The following is a 13,353-nucleotide window of genomic DNA, read 5'->3' as shown; positions in this document are numbered from 1 at the left end:
TTGTTCATAATAGCTTCGAGTAAAACGAGAATAGAGTCGTTCAATGGAGAAAAACATATCGAACGAAAATGAATGGTAAATGGATCCAAACTGCTAAAACAGTTGCGTAAATCGTGCAGTGGACTATTTTTCAATGGGTCAAATAATTAATGCCAAATGACATACAATCCACCCACCAAATGACAAAGATCTATTTAGGTCTTATGTAATTTAGTAGTACCCACCTTTGCCTAATTCTTATCAAGGCAAGAAATGAGATTTTACAGCCACAAACTCACAATGCTTAACTGAAAGACCACAGTTTGCAGAAAGAAAGCAGTCAGCATTCTAATACAAGTTTACTGATTAAGAATGACTTTTATACAAACACCATAAACCAAAAAACTTTATTTTACATGGTTAAGTAATAGTAAAGGGTCAAGGCCTAGTTGTGCTTTCAGCAACAGCTTCAACTATATCTAGTGTTTTAATTAGCCCTTACACAACATAACATAATCCTGCCCTTGGAAAGAAAACAGACCTCTTAAAATCATATAACATTGACCTTTGTAGGTATTGTTAGACTGGTTGTCCATTTGGACTCAGAGCCTCAGTCACTGCTGCTGCTGCTTGAGGACTGTGGAGAAAACAGAAATCAGTTTGCTCCGTACATTCAAAGTTACATAATTTAAACACAGAATGGTTCACCGTGATTTTTAAGTTAAAAAAAGGAAAGTGTTATACATTCTGAATAGCCAAATATTTTACATTCAAAATACATTAAAAGATTACAATTAATATAGCATTATTCCAAATTTGTTGTGTGTGATAAAATGTTGATCCAGAAGGAATAATTTATCTGTTCTTCATTTTAATGTACTATGGCAACATTCATTCATACTCTTGTCATTGTAATTCCATTACCATGGAATTACCCTGTATTTCAATCCCAGTGTTTGAAGGGTGAAGTGGCAGGAGTTAAGGGACAGTTTGGGGATTGGGCCTATATTTCTGCCTGTTTGAGTGGGAGGGGGGGGGGGGGGGGGGGGGGGTGAAGCTTCAAAGACTATATTAAGTACCTTTAAAAAATCTCACCTTGTGACCATGTTTGTGGTGCCCATGCTTGTGCATCTTATGTGCTTTCTTGTGCATTTTCTTGACCTTTTTGTGGGCTTTATGTCCAACCAGCCCCATTCCAGCTGCTGCTGCCATTCCCCTGATTAAAGCTCCACCAACACTACTGTGCCCTCCATGACACCCTTTGCACTGGCCTTTATAGCCTTTGTGGCAACCTCCCTTTGGAGAATGTGGATATTGACCTGGACCTGGGTAAGCAACACCAGCAGGTGGTACTACTGGATACCCAGCTGGAGGTACAGGATACGGATGAGGTCCTGGTGGTTGATAGGGCATTGCCCCTGGAGGTGGTACTGGGAGCATACCTGGAGTCATGCTAGCAGGATATTGGCCTTGTGGGTACATAGGATTTGGGGCTTGGGGAAAAACTCCTGCTGGAAGTGCAGAAGGATAAGCAGGGTTGTAACCAGGAGGGTAGGCAGGGTTTAATGGACCCATTGGAGGGGGAGGTCCTGATAAAGACACACAGAGAGATATAGACACTATTTAAACTTCAGGTAACCTATATGCAGTGGTGGGCACACTTCCAATAATCCAATAACAGATAATTATCGAAGATAATGTTTTCATTATCGGATTATCTTTTTAGATAAATTTAAAAACCATCATCGGAGTAATTATCTTCCGATGAATTACCGTCCGATAACTTTTAGATCGATAACGTACTAAACTAAGTTGAACAGTGAAAAACATTTTTAAAACTGTTAAAGCTGTTGAGACCTACCTGTTAAAAGTTTCCTAATGTTCTACCCTCTGCAAACAGAAACCACTCTATCCTCTGTAAGCAAAGGAGAACTGGTGACCAAAAAAAAAGTCATTTCCTTTAACACCATACTAATATAATCGCAATGTCACCAAGTCATCCAGAGGCATACATGTTTAACTTATGGTTCAAATTTTAACCACTCATTTTAGACAAGTTATTTAAAATTATTGTCATGTCTGAAGTTTATAAAATGAAAATATCAGATATATGTTTTCGTTTTAAAGTAATGTGCTAATTTTTAAGGTTTTGTGAGCACATGCTGTGCCAGGCAGCAATGCATTATGGGTAGCATAAGGTAATCTCAGATGTTCACGACAGGACAAATGCATTTCAGACACTCTGTTCAGGGTCCACAGATAACAGCATTAACCTCTAGTGCCTAAAACTCTCGTGAATATATTCTCTGGGTTTATAGAAGTTAGTGTATTTGCGTTTGTTAAATTCCACGCATCTTAAATGTAGTAGACACGGATTATCTGGAATTTTGTTTGACATTTTTTCAAGGCCGCTACTGCCATCTACTGGCCAGGAGTGTTCATGGCAGTATTAAACGTCTGGGTACATAGCTGCTCTCAAAGTGTTGGTATTGTCCATTGTCCAGGCGCTTTTTGTGTGCATATATTTGTTAACTTTGTATTCTAAAACTACGGTTAGAAGTAATTCCGACTCCTTATCGGTCCACACGAAGGAGGTTGGCGCCATGTTTTTAGTTTTTGTGGAAGTGACGACAAGAGAATAAGGCTCCTGATTGGATAGAATTTTAATCAGTACCGCCAGCCAAAGGTTTGGCAGACTAATTACAACACATTTATACGGTTCGATGTGGATGTATTTTTTTTTAAAACAACGTAGTGTGGATGAAGTTTTTTCCCCAAACTGAAAGGGTAAGATATTCGGTTTTACAAATACCCGACAATGTGTGTACATGGCCTTATGTCTGTGAAAGGCACTATATAAATAAATTTACTTACTTACTTACTTACTTACTAATATTGAGTGCACGTTTTACAACATCATAAAAGTTTTAAAACATGCAATTGTGATGACACTTCCAGGGCTCCGTAAAAATGCCTGTTTTTACAAATAAAAAAAGGAATATTTTACAAAAGCACATTTATCTTTAAACCAACACACGACACACGTCACATTAACGTGTTGGTTTACATAATGGATTACTGAACCAATCACTGTTTAGCACTTTTACCCAGAATGCTTTGCGGTCTGTGTTTGTTACAAAACCTCAGAATTTGTACCTTATTCAACATTAAAAGATATATGTTATATTTTAACTTTGTACAAATGACAGAATTGACATTAATGGAGTTATTCTATCAGTATTTTCAAAAAACCATAAGTTAGTATGACTTTATTTTTCAAGACCTCTGCCTGACCGGAGTGTTGAAATTGATAGGGAATTGGCCTTATGGCTGCTCTCAGTGTGCCTCTGTTGTGGGAGCGCTGTTGTAAACAAGAGCTTCCAGCAGGAGAAGAATGTTGAAAGAAAAATGATTATGATTAGTAAAGAGTTGATTTCGTGGGTGCTCCCAGGATTTGTCTGTGCTGCTTCCTGCAGGGGGCAGCATGGTCAAACATTCTTGCTTATTCTTTAGGTCTTTTACTGCTTTTGATGCTTTCAAAAGCGATCCTGTTAAAAATCAATTTCAGCTCTTTAGTAACTGCAAATGTCCCATAGACAACACCGGAATTTATCGGTTATCTGTAACTTCCAATACATTTTTGGGTGGTTTATCGGTTTATCTTTATCAAAGATAACTTTTCAGTTATCTTATTATCTGTTATCGAAGTTAATTTTTTGGTTATCTGTGCCCACCACTGCCTATATGCTCAGTCATTTAATGCACTTCACATGTCCATACCTTGATTCGGCCACATTCTGATGTTTGCTTGTTGTTTTTTGTTGTCGTTGCTTTTTTGAGACGACCGGCGATTTCAAGTCTTGTAGAAAAATTGGGATAACTATGAGAAAAGCAAATGTAATGCAGTTCAGCATGAATATTTAATGATACAGAATAAATGAATACAGTAGTGTTCAGAATAATAGTAGAGCTATGTGACTAAAACGATTAATCCAGGTTTTGAGTATATTTCTTATTGTTACATGGGAAACAAGGTTCCAGTAGATTCAGTAGATTCTCACAAATCCAACAAGCCCAAGCATTCATGATATGCACACTCTTAAGGCTATGAAACTGGGTTATTAGTTTAAAAAAAAAAAACAGTAGAAAAGGGGGTGTTCACAATAATAGTAGTGTGGCATTCAGTCAGTGAGTTTGTCAATTTTGTGGAACAAACAGATGTGAATCAGGTGTCCCCTATTTAAGGATGAAGCCAGCACCTATTGAACATGCTTTTCTCTTTGAAAGCCTGAGGAAAATGGGACGTTCAAGACATTGTTCAGAAGAACAGCGTAGTTTGATTAAAAAGTTGATTGGAGAGGGGGAAACTTATACGCAGGTGCAAAAAAATATAGGCTGTCCATCTACAATGATCTCCAATGCTTTAAAATGGATTAAAAAAAACCAGAGACAAGTGGAAGAAAATGGAAAACCACCATCAAAATGGATAGAAGAATAACCAGAATGGCAAAGGCTCACCCACTGATCAGCTCCAGGATGATCAATGACAGTCTGGAGTTACCTGTAAGTGCTGTGACAGTAAGAAGATGCCTGTGTGAAGCTAATTTATTTGCAAGAACCCCCCGCAAAATCCCTCTGTTAAATAAATCATGATATGGACATGTTTCTCCTACTATGGTGTTGGGCCTATATATCGTATTCCAGGTATCATGGATCAGTTTGGATATGTCAAAATACTTGAAGAGGTCATGTTGCCTTATGCTGAAGAGGACATGCCCTTGAAATGGGTGTTTCAACAAGACAATGACTCCAAGCACACTAGTAAACAAGCAAAATCTTGGTTCTAAACCAACAAAATTAATGCCTCGCAGATGTGAAGAAATCATGAAAAACTGTGGTTATACAACTAAATACTAGTTTAGTGATTCACAGGATTGCTAAAAAAGCAGTTTGAACATAATAGTTTTCAGTTTGTAGCATCAACAGCAGATGCTACTATTATTGTGAACACCCCCTTTTCTACTTTCTTTTACTAATAGCCCCATTTCATAGCATTAAGAGTGTGCATATCATGAATGCTAGGTCTTGTTGGATTTGTGAGAATCTAATGGTACCTTGTTTCCCATGTAACAATAACAAATATACTCAAAACCTGGATTAATCTTTTTAGTCACATAGCACTACTATTATTCTGAACACTACTGTATAGGCCCAACACCACAGTAGGAGAAACATGCCCATATCATGATGCTTACATCACCATGCTTCACTGTCTTCACTGTGAACTGTGGACCCAAAAAGAACAATTTTACTCTCATCAGTCCACAAAATATTCCTCCATTTCTCTTTAGGCCAGTTGATGTGTTCTTTGGCAAATTGTAATCTCTTCTGCACGTCTTTTATTTAACAGAGAAACTTTGCAGGGGATTCTTGCAAATAAAGTAGCTTCACACAAGCATCTTCTGATTTTATTTTATTTTTTTTGCACCTGGTATAAGTTTTCCCCTCTCCAATCAACTTTTTAATCAAACTACGCTGTTCTTCTGAACAATGTCTTGAATGTCACATTTGCCTTAGGCTTTCAAAGAGAAAAGCATGTTCAACAGGTGCTGGCTTCATCCTTAAATAGGGGACACCTGATTCACACCTCTTTGTTCCACAAAACTGATGAACTCACTGACTGAATACCACACTACTATTATTGTGAACACCCCCTTTTCTACTTTTTTTACTAATAGCCCAATTTCATAGCTTTAAGAGTGTGCATATCATGAATGCTTGGTCTTGTTGGATTTGTGAGAATCTACTGGTACCTTGTTTCCCATGTAACAATAACAAATATACTCAAAATCTGGATTAATCTTTTTAGTCACATAGCACTACTATTATTCTGAACACTATTGTAACTGCAGTGTCAAGCCCATCCCTCAGGCAGTTCTCTTTTACTGTTTTGAGAATGTGAAAACCATCATATCCTACATACGAGGGCACAGTTTGGACATATCTCACTTTCAAAAGTTTATCCATTTGCTTCTGAGCACATTAAGTAATGAAGCTGCCTGTATTTACTCAATTTCCCTAAGGGAGTCTTCCCAAAGGAATAATAAAGTCCTATCTAATCTAATCTAATAATAGTTTATGACATAAGACATAAAGTTTCAAAAAGTGTGTTTGATATGAGTCCTACTTAAGAGAATTCTGAATTGTTTTGATGCTCATTTTTCAATGCCGAAAGCAAAGATGAACTTATTTTGATGGCATTTTAAAACAGGACAAATGGTAGAAATGGACTGTATTTATACAGTGCTTTTCCATCAGCATCAGATGCTCAAAGCACTTTGCAATTATGCCTCACATTCACCCATACACACTCACACACCGATGTCAGGGTGCTGCCATGCAAGGTGCTCACTACACACTGGGAGCAACTAGGGGATTAAGAACCTTGCCCAAGAGCCCTTAGTGATTTTCCGGTCAGGCTGGGATTTGAACTGAGGATCCTCTGGTCTGCAGCCCAATGCTTCACCACTAGAACATCACCTCCCCAATGAAATAAAAGAACCACTGCTGTGACTGACCTTTTGAGTGCTATCGTATGTTGAATTAGTAATCACTTCTAAGCCAGTTGTGCATTATTAATTGTTGTGGCAATCCCTTGGTAACGAGGAAGATTGTCTCTTGATTGATTCCCAGGCAGGATGGTGGACGTGGAGATGACTGAACAGGCCCGGTCTTGATCTGATAGATGCTGCACTTGGTTGCTGCAGAAGGCTCCTGGCGGTTAGGATATTACTCTCTCTACTTCCTCTTTCTCCTCTGTGTTGTTCGTTCGCATTCCACTACCATGTGGATCATTGCTCACCAGCTGGTTCGGTTCCTTTCTTGTTCTTCTCAGGTCTTCCAGTCAATGGAGCAACTCTTGAGGTTGTTTTTCATGAGGTCCTCGTAGCATTTCTTCTGACCTCCTGAGTGTGGACCATTTTCCTTCAAAATTGTTATACAACCCCTGGCAATAATTATGGAATCACCGGCCTCGGAGGATGTTCATTCAGTTGTTTAATTTTGTAGAAAAAAAGCAGATCACAGACATGACACAAAACTAAAGTCATTTCAAATGCCAACTTTCTGGCTTTAAGAAACACTATAAGAAATCAAGAAAAAAAATTGTGGCAGTCAGTAACAGTTACTTTTTTAGACCAAGCAGGGGGAAAAAAAATATGGACTCTCTCAATTCTGAGGAATAAATTATGGAATCACCCTGTAAATTTTCATCCCCAAAACTAACACCTGCATCAAATCAGATCTGCTCGTTAGTCTGCATCTAAAAAGGAGTGATCACACCTTGGAGAGCTGTTGCACCAAGTGGACTGACATGAATCATGGCTCCAACACGAGAGATGTCAATTGAAACAAAGGAGAGGATTATCAAACTCTTAAAAGAGGGTAAATCATCACGCAATGTTGCAAAAGATGTTGGTTGTTCAGTCAGCTGTGTCTAAACTCTGGACCAAATACAAACAACATGGGAAGGTTGTTAAAGGCAAACATACTGGTAGACCAAGGAAGACATCAAAGCGTCAAGACAGAAAACTTAAAGCAATATGTCTCAAAAATCTGATTCTGGTGATTCTGCCGTTTTGGTGCTTTTAGACTTGACTGCTGCCTTTGACACAGTTGACCATGCAACTCTTTTATCTCTTCTTGAGAACTGTGTGGGTGTCAGGGGGACAGCCTTGGACTGGTTCCACTCTTACCTTACAGGCCGTTCATTTACTGTCAGGCTGGGGGAGTCCACCTCGTCTTCTGTTCCTCTGAACTGTGGAGTCCCCCAGGGTTCTATTCTTGGGCCTATTCTCTTCACCCTATACCTTCTCCCGTTAGGTCAGGTGTTTAGAAAACATGGCATATCTTATCACCTTTATGCAGATGATACTCAAATTTACTTGCCTATTAAGAAGAACTCTAGCAGCCCCCTGACACCCTTGCTTGTGTGCCTGGAAGACGTCAAGGCTTGGTTGGCTCAAAATTTTCTTAGCTTAAATGAGAACAAAACTGAGGTGATTGTGTTTGAGCCCAGTGTTGGTTCCACAGCTCGATTAGACCTGGGCCCTCTCAGTCAACACATGAAGCCCACAGCCACCAACCTTGGCGTCATTATGGACTCTGATCTTAAACTGGACAGGCAGGTCAAGGCGGTTGTTAAATCCAGCTTTTATCAGCTTCGTCTTTTAACCAAAATTAAATTAATTTTTTTTCTGACTTGGAGCACATCATGCATGCTTTTATTTCTTCACGCCTGGACTACTGCAATTCACTTTTTTTTTTAATTAATCATAATACACTTCACAGATTGCAGTTAGTCCCGAACGCTGCTGCACGCCTCTTAACTGGGAGCAAAAAACATGAACATATTACACCCATTCTTGCGTCTTTACACTGGCTCCCTGTTAATTTTAGAATTGATTTTAAAATTTTATTATTTGTTTTTAAAGCTTTAAATGGACTGGCCCCACAATATATTGTAGACCTCCTCCAAATTTACTCCCCAGCGCGTGCTCTGAGGTCTGAGGGCCAGTTCCAGCTTGTGGTGCCTAGGACGAGACTTAAGACCAGGGGGAACAGGGCCTTCTCTGTGGCTGGGCCCAGACTCTGGAACGCTCTGCCTCTCCACGTTCGAACAGCCCCCACAGTGGAGTATTTTAAGTCTCGTCTGAAGACCCACTTTTATTCTCTGGCTTTTAGCTCTGCATGAGTTGTATGGTCCTCTGTTGTCTTTGGCCCAGTGTTTTATTTATTTATTGTTTTATTGTTTTTATGTTTATTTATTTATTAGTATCTGAGTGGGTTTATTGTTTTGTATAGTTGTTTAATCATTTTTATGTGCAGCCTCTGTTGTCTTTGGCCCAGTGTTTTATTTATTTATTGTTTTATTGTTTTTATGTTTATTTTATGTTTTATTTATTTATTGTTTTATTGTTTTTATGTTTATTTATTTATTAGTATCTGAGTGGGTTTATTGTTTTGTATAGTTGTTTAATCATTTTTATGTGCAGCACCTTGGAAACTGTTCTGTTGTTTAAATGTGCTATATAAATAAAGTGGATTGGATTGGAAAAATTGAAAATGCACAACAAAACAAATGAGAAACGACTGGGAGGAAACTGGAGTCAATGTCTGTGACTGAACTGTAAGAAACCGCCTAAAGGAAATGGGATTTACATACAGAAAAGCTAAAAGAAAGCCATCATTAACACCTAAACAGAAAAAAACAAGGTTACAATGGGCTAAGGAAAAGCAATCGTGGACTGTGGATGACTGGATGAAAGTCATATTCAGTGATGAATCTCGAATCTGCATTGGGCAAGGTGATGATGCTGGAACTTTTGTTTGGTGCCGTTCCAATGAGATTTATAAAGATGACTGCCTGAAGACAACATGTAAATTTCCACAGTCATTGATGATATGGGGCTGCATGTCAGGTAAAGGCACTGGGGAGATGGCTGTCGTTACATCATCATCATAAATGCACAAGTTTACGTTGATATTTTGGACACTTTTCTTATCCCATCAATTGAAAGGATGTTTGGGGATGATGAAATCATTTTTCAAGATGATAATGCATCTTGCCATAGAGCAAAAACTGTGAAAACATTCCTTGCAAAAAGACAGATAGGGTCAATGTCATGGCCTGCAAACAGTCCGGATCTTAATCCAATTGAAAATCTTTGGTGGAAGTTGATGAAAATGGTCCATGACAAGGCTCCAACCTGCAAAGCTGATCTGGCAACAGCAATCAGAGAAAGTTGGAGCCAGATTGATGAAGAGTACTGTTTGTCACTCATTAAGTCCATGCCTCAGAGACTGCAAGCTGTTATAAAAGCCAGAGGTGGTGCAACAAAATACTAGTGATGTGTTGGAGCGACCTTTTGTTTTTCATGATTCCATAATTTTTTCCTCAGAACTGAGTGATTCCATATTTTTTTCCCTCCGCTTGGTCTAAAAAAGTAACCGTTACTGACTGCCACAATTATTGTTCCTGATTTCTTATAGTGTTTCTTAAAGCCAGAAAGTTGGCATTTGAAATGACTTTAGTTTTGTGTCATGTCTGTGATCTGCTTTTTTTCTACAAAATTAAACAAATGAATGAACATCTTCCGAGCCCAGTGATTCCATAATTTTTGCCAGGGGTTGTATTACATTGATGATTCTAAAACAGCTGAGGATAGTACACGAAAGCTGGAGGAATAGCTGGGGAGATCCAGTCAGTCAACTCACACATCCCCCTTCATACAGTATACAAAGTATCCATAGGTCCAAACCCCATAAAGGCTCACATCCAACTACATGTCTGTACTACTTCTGATATATCCAGTGACAGAACAGTTTACCTTCCACACCAAAGGATTTGGACTTCAAATCATGGTTACTCCTTTATGTGTAGTATGTGTCATATACAGGCCCTGAGAATCAGGCTCAGATATCCTTGTATAACATGCCATGACCGCATGCCAGAAAGTCAAAGGTAACTTCCCCAGACAAGGCTGGAACCCATTTACATCTGGATGGACTGGGACTGGGATAATGTATCTTGATCATGTACACAGACAGGGAGTGTGTCTGGGGACTGAACTCAGCGCTACATATCGGTAGACCAACTCCTATTTGATCATAGATAGTATAGGAAGCCTGCCAGTGGCTCCATAGGACATGTTCTGTGCAATTTGCGAGCAGGGGCAATGTTTTTTGTACATTTGTTGTTTTTTTTACTTCAGAACATGACTGTTATTTCTGGAAGCCATTCTAGTCTCACAACAAGGCTCTAAACCTGTCTCAGCTGCCTAGCATCTTTTCAAATTCTTTTATCTTAAAGGGTTCAGAGTTGGTGGCACGGTGGGTTAGTGGTTAGTGCTGTTGCCTCACAGCAAGAAGGTCAAGGGATCATTTCCCACCTGGTCCTTTCTGTGTGGAGTTTGCATGTTCTCTCCATGTTCATGTGGGTTCCCTCTGGGTGCTCCGGCTTCCTCCCACATTCAAAAAAATGCATGTTAGGTGAATTGGAAACTTTAATTTGACCATAGGTGAGAGTGCGATTGTGTTCGTCTGTCTACATGTGGCCCTACGATAGACTGGTGTCCTATCCAACTTGTACCCATGACTGCTGGGAGAAGCTCCATCCCCCACAACCCTTGATTGGTGTAACCGGTATAGAAAATGAATGAATGGTTCACAGTTAGGATTACAAAAAGGGTCTGGGTGTAAGATATATTTTTTGTAAAATATATATAAAATGCTCAGAAATTTGAAAAATACTACTACACCTTTAGGGCTGAAATAATCCCTTGAGTAATTTGATGACTAAAATACTTTGAGGCAAAATTCTCTGCCTCAAGGCTTCGTGCACAATACGTGCACAGCGCGCTCACTTCCGCTCATGATGGCGTAAAGTGCATGTGAAACGCAGAAGGCAAATGGAGACGGATGGACACAAAAACGGTGAGTGGCAGGGAGTACAAAATAACCCACGGTGAAAACGTCAAACTGTCGAAAGTGTAGGACCATTATCAATTACATTTCTGGGAGTCTTGCATAGTAGAACAATTCCATTATGTTCCAGGCCCATTCATGACTAGTTAATATTTGCAAAACGTGAAACACAGCCATGCATAAGTAACCGGGACATGAACTCCTGATTCTTTGGTTTGGAAGGTAGCCCACACAGGTAGTAAGTAGGTAGAGTCTACCCACTGATACCTTCCAATAATCACTTACTTTACAAACCAAAGTATGAGGACTTGTCACCCCCTTATGTGTGTTTTGATGTTAAATTTAGTTTGGTACACTTCCTGTTGACTTAAGTTTTCTTGATTTTCTTTTGATCACTTTTGGAAAAAAAAAATCTACAAAATGCATATTGGGTTAGGTCAAAGGTTATGTTTAGGGTAGCAGAACAGATAGTGTGTGGTTATTTGCTCCATTGCACATGTATAACTGCAAATACTAGAACATTGGCTGGTAAGAATGATTAGTCATTATAATGTTATACATAAGCAACCCATATCAAATACTAGTTTACATAATTTTGAAGTAAGTAAAAAAATTTATTTACCTGCTGTAAACATTATTTATCATTTTCCACATATTCTCTTTATCATGTCATAACATGTTTCAAACGTGATTAAATACCTGAACTACGCTCAGATCAGCAACTTTCACCAACACCAACTACAAACACGCTGTATTATTGTTTAACACAGTCCCAGGTTTTGCTGTCATATTTGCGATTATTATAACCTTTATCCATCAATGTTTACATATCAAATCTTACCTTGATCACTCGCTTCGCTGTGTTTGTCAGACTTTACAGCTTCGTGTTTGTCTTCCGCGTTGAAGCAAGCCACGCCCCTCGCTAGAGACTCCCCGCCCCCTTGCACCGTCATGCAGGAACACTGGAAAGTTCAGCCAAATGACAGAAAACAGTACAGCACTGTATTTAAAGCACTTCCTCAGCCATTGATCCTGTTTTCACGGTAAGAAAAAAAAAAGCATTCATGTAAAATGTCTATGAAATCACAGAGGATAACAATATAAAATACATTTATTTTCAATGTGGTTGGAAAAAAAACTTTTGTCAATTAGATGACTCATTGTTGGGGATGTTTTTTTTTCGTTTTTTTTTGTTTTTTTGGACAATATCTTCAACACTAGCTACTGTGCTGCCTAAAAGTTACTTATCTGACAAATATCCCATGACGTCATCATGGTGACGTCACACCCTGTGACGTGTAACTCATCCAGAATCAACACTGTGTGCCCTCAAGATTAAACAACAACAACAAAAAAGTCAGACTCCTCTTCCATTATTAGGGAAGTGCATTGCATTCACTGGATTAAAAAATAAATAAATGAAAAAATTAGACACCAAAAAGATCTCGTAATTACGAGATCAGTAACGGTGCCTGACCACTGCCCATCCACAAAGAAAACGTCAGACACAAAGTGTGGATTTACCCCGAGGTGTTTCTGCATGAATGAAATTCCTCCAGGGAGGAACATAGGACATCCTCCTGTACACAGTCTTATGTGGAGTCCGGATGAGTCACAGATCACAAGGTGTGACGTGAGCATGATGACGTCATGGGCTATTTGTCAGATACGTTTAGGCAACACAGTAGTGAGTGTTGAAGATATTGTCCAAAAAACCATCCCCAACAATGAGTCACCTAAATGACAAAAGTTCATTTTTTCCAACCACATTGAAAATGTGTCTTTTATATGTTTATCCTCTGTGATTTCATAGATATTTTTACCTGAATGTTTTTTTTTTCTTAACAAATTAAAACCACATCATACCATCCACCGTTGCCATTTTTGCTG

General features: G+C 38.9%; 1 protein-coding gene across 2 annotated transcripts; it reads right to left on the bottom strand.

The window, feature by feature from the left end:
* Positions 1–365: 365 nt before the first annotated feature.
* prr13 (proline rich 13) lies at positions 366–12,396 on the bottom strand. 2 transcript variants are annotated; one of them, XM_034166155.1, is made up of 5 exons: positions 12,305–12,349; positions 5,235–5,264; positions 3,760–3,859; positions 1,075–1,568; positions 366–616 (listed from the first exon to the last, which is right to left on the bottom strand). In XM_034166155.1, the coding sequence occupies exons 3-5, from the start codon at positions 3,773–3,775 to the stop codon at positions 590–592; spliced, it is 537 nt and encodes a 178-aa protein (XP_034022046.1). In that variant the 5' UTR covers positions 3,776–3,859; positions 5,235–5,264; positions 12,305–12,349; the 3' UTR covers positions 366–589. The 2 variants fall into 2 exon arrangements, with proteins under 2 accessions (XP_034022046.1, XP_034022045.1); XM_034166154.1 differs by lacking the exon at positions 5,235–5,264 and having other exon boundaries at positions 12,305–12,396.
* Between the last annotated feature and the right edge of the window lie 957 nt (positions 12,397–13,353).

The sequence above is a fragment of the Thalassophryne amazonica genome, chromosome 3 (assembly GCF_902500255.1).
Source record: "Thalassophryne amazonica chromosome 3, fThaAma1.1, whole genome shotgun sequence".
Taxonomy (NCBI): domain Eukaryota; kingdom Metazoa; phylum Chordata; class Actinopteri; order Batrachoidiformes; family Batrachoididae; genus Thalassophryne; species Thalassophryne amazonica.
Note: the sequence above shows the minus strand (reverse complement) of the source record. Positions and strands in the feature narration are given on the sequence as shown.